Source organism: Limulus polyphemus, unplaced genomic scaffold (genome assembly GCF_000517525.1).
Source record: "Limulus polyphemus unplaced genomic scaffold, Limulus_polyphemus-2.1.2 Scaffold4756, whole genome shotgun sequence".
Taxonomy (NCBI): domain Eukaryota; kingdom Metazoa; phylum Arthropoda; class Merostomata; order Xiphosura; family Limulidae; genus Limulus; species Limulus polyphemus.
The window spans coordinates 66657-73198 of NW_013670366.1; the positions used below are offsets into that span (position 1 = coordinate 66657).

At 33.2% G+C, this 6542-nt stretch overlaps 1 protein-coding gene across 1 annotated transcript in view; it reads left to right on the plus strand.

The window, feature by feature from the left end:
• The window catches only part of LOC106471645 (lipoyl synthase, mitochondrial-like), a gene marked incomplete at its 3' end in the record, with an annotated part of 68990 nt that extends 64764 nt beyond the window's left edge, over window positions 1-4226 (plus strand). Inside the window, exon 5 of the mRNA XM_013932260.2 lies at window positions 4070-4226. Coding sequence (XP_013787714.1) covers window positions 4070-4226 — 157 coding nt within the window. The remainder of the gene's footprint in view (window positions 1-4069) is intronic.
• Between the last annotated feature and the right edge of the window lie 2316 nt (window positions 4227-6542).

The window sequence follows — 6542 nt, forward strand, 5'->3', positions numbered from 1 at the left end:
TTAATTTTTTTATATTGCTATTATTTCCTATATATTGCATCACATTATCATTTTCTCTGTTTCCTACCACCTTATTTCATTTTTATCTTTATAAAAATTGGTTAATGTTTCTAATAACTATTATCACACTTAAGTCTTTTATGTACTGTACACACCTCTTTGTTACAGACTAAACCTGACACTAACAACTCTAGGCTATGATTGGCTATTTCTCAAGGCTAACTTGTATTGAACATACGGTTTATGTGACGTTGACATCCGTGCCTATATATTTCATTTCACTCATTAAACCTAACCCTTTAAGAAGATTAATGAACTATTCAAGAGCACTCAAGTTTTGAGTCTCTTTTTGAAATTCATTACTCAGAGGGCTGCGATGTGTCTAAAAGGTAGTTCCAATTAAAAGCAACTAAATTATCATTTCTGACATTAATTGCTTGGTTCTCACAGGTTATAGAAACCGGAGAAAGTCAGTTAATTTTATATTTTGTAATTTGGCCTGGGAAGCATCAAGAAATTTCATTTTACAGACAAAAATGATGAGAAGTCAATGTGGGACACAGATGGCAGAAAAATAAATTATCATTAACCCCAAAAAATCGTATATAGGTTAATTCTGGTGCATTGTTTTGTTTACATTGATCTGTTTACTATTAAATTTTCGTGGAGCATATGAAGACGATTGTAATACTAATAGTTTATGTAAACAAGTAGCTAGGTTTTAGTTTAAATGGAGCATAAGGGCTCTGGATAAGGCTTTGTCTCATGTTTTTAAAACTTGATCATAAAGGATTGTTTTACTAAAGTCTAAAACTAAAAACCTTTAGCAAATTACTATTTAGAGATAGGCTGTTATTTTCATCTTGTAAATTTTAGTAAATTAATAAAACAGTCCCCAGGTCAGTAATCTTAGAAGGAACACAGTATTTTGTGTTTATTACATCAATGGCATATTTGTGGAGGAAAAATTTGAAAGAAGTCTAAATGAAAACAAAGTTATTTTGGTAATGTCTAACAGTTCAAAAATAAAACAAATGTTCACAGGTTTGGGGAGTTTTTATTTCGCATCTGTACCTACATCTATTAAATTAGTTAACAAAAATAACCAGAATAAGTATAAAAATTAATAATTTATCACTACAATTCATTTTGAATAGTTACAAAACATTTTATCCTGTAAATATGAATGTAATTCATCCATTTAAGTTTATACTTTCATTTATCACATGCTCACTGGTAATCTTGATATCATGACTAATAAATATTTACAGTTGTTAATGAGTAAAGATCCAAAATTTCTTGAATATTCGGAAATTAATTGGAAATGTACCAAAAATAATAATTATTACTTTACACATTAAAGTTTTACATAAATGAAGTAAAAGAGAGAACTTACCATGTATAATTTACTCAAAGAGATTCAGCATTAGCAAAAATGAATGTGCCATAAGTATGAAAGAAGTTATGGATCATTTAGGTTATTTATATAGTGTATATTTCACACACCTCAGCAGATAAAGCAGCTAACAGTTTTGTTTTCATTTATAAAAAGTTTTGCATTTAACTTTATGTAAAGAATTAGGGTTTAATTTGAATACATTAAAGTTTTTGGGTAATGTGGTTTATAAATACTTTAAAACCAATACAGCATGTATCATAAATACATTTCAATTTTATCATATTTTGGTGTACATTCAAATAAATCAAACAGTGTTATAACTAAGTTTTTTGTATTTCTGAATTATGTAAAACACCATACAAATACAGATTTATTGCTGGATTTATGAACTAAAATAAGTAGTGGTCTGAAATCCATTAAAAAACGTTTAAATAAAGACTACAGTGTTATCACTGAGAGATCTAGTATTAGTTCATTTATAATCCTCAGTAAATCCATTGAATGTAGAAAGAGAATTAAAAACTTTGAAGCTATAGCAATAGAAACGTGTCATTTCAGTTATGCTTACCCTAGGCTCCTTATTGATAACATTAAAAGTCTTTCATCAACAATTTCAAGGTTATTTAATAATTTGGGTAAATTTCTACTCCAAACACACAACTTTCTATGGTAATGTCACTTGCATAAAGTACCACTTTGACATTAAATAAATTCTTGCAGGACTTTTAATTGATAATACATTTCTGCATTTTGGCCAATATTGGGAATTCTAATGAGAGATGATTGTAGCCTGCAAGTTGCAGATTTGTATTTATTTCCATACACTACGTACCTTACTAAGAAAGACTAAAGTAAATCTTTACACATGAGTCATGCTAGCAGATATATAGATGATATTCTTGTACTGAATATCAAGGTTTTTTACACACAGCCTCTTACAAATATATCCACTAAACATCACTCTAGAAAAACCTCTTCCATTTGGTGAAAGTGTAGTCTACTGCAGAAGAAATGGCATATCAAAGACTAGATTAGACCTATATGTCATTCATGGATTCATTCTTTTCTTCACTGAATTTACACATTTTAGTGAAGAAAGAAAAAGTTCACAAATAAGAATATATCTTAATTGGACTGAAATTAAGGCAGTGAAACTAAAAGTGCAAAAATTTCATATTTATTGTGTGTTTAATGTTATTGAAATAAAAATAATTTATTTACATTCTAAGAATTCTATTTTCACCATGCATTGTCCTTTTCCTGTAGAGCTAGTATCAGAAGAAGGCTCATGACCAAACATTTATGCATTATTTAAACAAATAATAATTAAAAATGAAAAACTTTTTATTTTATAACTTGAGAATGTAGGTCACTAAACCTTTAAGTATGCAACTTATGCTAACCTTTACCTACTAGTAATTTCACTATTCATTGTTATATTTAGTATTTTTCCAATTTTTGGTCAATGTTAGAAAGTAATATCTATATTCATTATCAAAAAATTGGTAGTTTTAGTTGGATAATTTTGTGGAAATTTGTAGAAAAAACCCACAGAATGCTGTTAATCATATTTTCAGCTTGTTATAGCTTTCATACTGTGTTGCATATATTATACATTTTTATGTATAACAATTTAGATTAAAAAAATTCCATCCTAAATTTTTGTACATGAACCCATCTATCATACTAAATGAAGGGTAGTTCAAAAGTATTTAAAGAATAAACAAGTTGAAAGTAGGAAGAATAATTTCATGTAAGAATAATCGATTATCTGAATGTAATCAATTAATGACCTCGACAATTAATCAATTAGTGAATTCCACTAATTGTCCACCTTTACAAATTAAAAACTTAATTTTCTTTTAAGTCTGTTTAAGTATGTATTCACCTCTTGCATTACTCACTTTCCTTCCTCCAAAGTTAATTTCTACGTGGTTAAATTTAAGTGCTTTCTTGATGTCAAAGTAAATCAGTATTTAATTGACTAGTAAATACCTGCTATAAAATATTGCAGAAGAAAAATTTATTTTTTCTTTAAGGCTGCTGTAGGATAAATTGTTTAGAATTTTAAATGGTAAATTTTGTCAAAATATGAAGTATTAGAAGTATAATAAGTTTTTCTTTTTCAGGTTAAAATACTTAACTATTAATGTGCTGAATGTATAATATTTCTTTTTCAAAATATATTTTTTGTATATTTTGTCTGACATACGTAATTTCTTGCTGTCTGCAATTCCTCAAACAGAAATATTATTAATTTTTACTTTTTGATCCCAGAGAGTCATAGCTGATTGTAGCACAGTTAGTGGTATTTGCTCATTAATGAACTGACAGCCCCATTAATTGATAGAATTCAATTAATGCAATTACCACAGTGTCCAGGGTTATTCTTTATTGATAAACTTATTCATAGTAGCATTCAAAGGTTACTATATAATATTACCTTTACCGCTTGCTTTATCAAGTCTATTATTCTACGTTTTAGAGTACTATATTGAATATTTTCCTACAAAAGTAACATTATGTAAGTAGTATAATATTGTGTCTTTCTGTACTGGCATGATCTAGCTATATATATTAACATACTTTTTAACAATGTTGTTCATTTTGGTTTATAATTCTGATACTATGTTTTAAAATCATGTTATTTCATGATACCTTCTTTGACAGTTGATGGGTGATACATGTACCCGTGGTTGTCGGTTTTGCTCTGTGAAGACATCAAAAAATCTCCCTCCACTTGATAAGAAGGAACCTGAGAATACTGCAAAGGCAGTTGTAGCTTTTGGTCTGGACTATGTGGTACTAACATCTGTTGATAGAGATGGTGAGATAAATTAATTTGTAATCAGATTTACTTACTGATCATTTTAGCAGCTTTGTGATGTATTCATATTTTGACAAAGTACCTTACTTCCACTCACAAGTGTAGCTATTCTCGTTCAATGCTGCCGTCTATTTGCAAAATTGTTTTCACATGCCACAAGCATTTCATTTCCACACACCCATCAATTCACGTAGTTTAACTGATTCTTGCATACAAACTATCGTGCGGTAAACTTCCACCAATAGAAGTGCCACACACACTCACCTGCCTTATGTGACTACCTCCATGCTATTCTACCTAACTATTACTTTGTGTTTGGCCATGCTTATGTTTGGACATCTAGTTTGTGCTCTGTTCAAGATTTTTTTATTTTCATATCGATTTGCTCTTATCGAGTTTATTGTTTATTAACTGACATTGCCCATTTTTCCTCCTTAATAAACCAAACCTGTTCGGGACAATGAAGCATTTGACAGTCTTTTATCTCCACCTGAATTTGCCATGTCTTCTCAGGTACATACTGCGGGATCAACTAGGCCTCATACGGCTTTCTTGGACATAATTTCACAGATATGTTCTGTTTTATCCATCTTCCCAATTTCCTATAATCCTCTCCCTTCCTTGTTGCACGATACTCCTTCCTCTCAGTATTTTGTGTTTTCCCCTTCTCCTGATATTGGGGTTCATGCTGAGCATTTTGTATCTCAGTTATGTGAGAGTACTAACCTGCCTTGCCCTCTGTGGGCTTCAGATCAGTTTGCTTTAGCCTACCATCAGGATAATTTTCCGTTCCTTGATTCTCAGCATCGAAAGTCAATTTTAATCATTTGGGGGTAGACCTTGATTATCCTGTTCATTTATCCCATGCCCAATTTTCTCGCCTTCGTCTTGCCCTCACATCTATTCTAACTTGTCCACCATCCACATCCTCTCATCTCAGTCAAGCCCAACCTTCTCCTCTTTGACTCTATACGATCCAGCTGGCAGTTCTCAACACCATTACAGCTCGCAAGGTCCTATTTCTTTTGGGGATGTGGTTTTCTTTGGGAACACATATCCCCATGGGTGGTGCTCATATGAGATCTCTTCAATGGACTCTCCATAACCAATGGAACTTTGTGCGGGATCCCTTGGATGTTCATATTTCCCTTCCTCTTTTCATTGTAAATGATCTGCATTGGTGGTTGGACAAGGCTCACACATTGCGAGTGTTCCACCTCCTCCCCCCTCATCTGGATTTACATATTTTCACAGACAATTTGCTTCACGGCTGGAGGGCATGGGTCGAGTGGAAAATAGTTTCAGGTCAATGGTTTCTTATCGAGCTGTCTTACCATATCAATATCCTGGAGCTTATCGCCGTACATCGGGCTTTGGATCATTTTCTTCATCTTGCCATTAATCATCTGGTTATGACCTATTTCAACAATTCTATAGTGGTGTATATCAATCACCAGGGAGGCACCTGTTCTTGTTCCCTGTGTGGTAGAATGTTGGATCTCCCTTTTTTTTTCCCTCATGTATGGTATTCATCTTCTTGTATGTCATGTACCAGGTGCTTTCAACCTTGTCGTGGATCATCTTTCCCAGCCAGAATAAATTTATCCAAAGGTGTGGTCTCTAGATCCTCAATTTTTCCAATGGTTATGCAATCAGTAGGGTACTCCTCACCTGGATGCATTTACCACAATCGTCATTACAAAGTTCTCTCAGTTTTGGTCTCCTGTACCTCATCCACTTGCTCTAGTTGTAGATGCATTTAGTCAAGATTGGACAGACAAATTCCTTTATGTGTATCCTCCCATCTGACTCCCTTCCAGGGTGATTTCTATCATGTACATCACTCTGTGTCAAGTTTTTCTGATTGCCCCTTACTGGGCAGCCCAGCCATGGTTTCCGTGGCTACTTCAAATCCAATCTGCTCCACCATTGCTTCTTCCCCTAACTCCATCCCTTTTATGGCAACCTGGCTCAGCATGGCCAGGTGGTTAGGGCCCTTGACTCACAATCTGAGGGTCACGGGTTCGAATCCCTCGTCCCACTAAACATGTTCACCCTTTCAGTTGTGGGGGTGTTATTATGTGATGGTCAATTCCACTATTCGTTGGTAAAAGAGTAGCCCAAGAGTTGGTGGTTGGTGGTAATGACTAGCTGCCTTCTCTATAGTCTTACACTGCTAAGTTTGGGATGGCTAGTGCATATAGCCATTGTGTAGCTTTGCACAAAATTGAAAAAAACAACAAATATCTATGGCAACCCTGGTCCCAGGTAGCTCATCCTATCTTTTATCTTCATGCCTGGTTTTTAGCACATTCC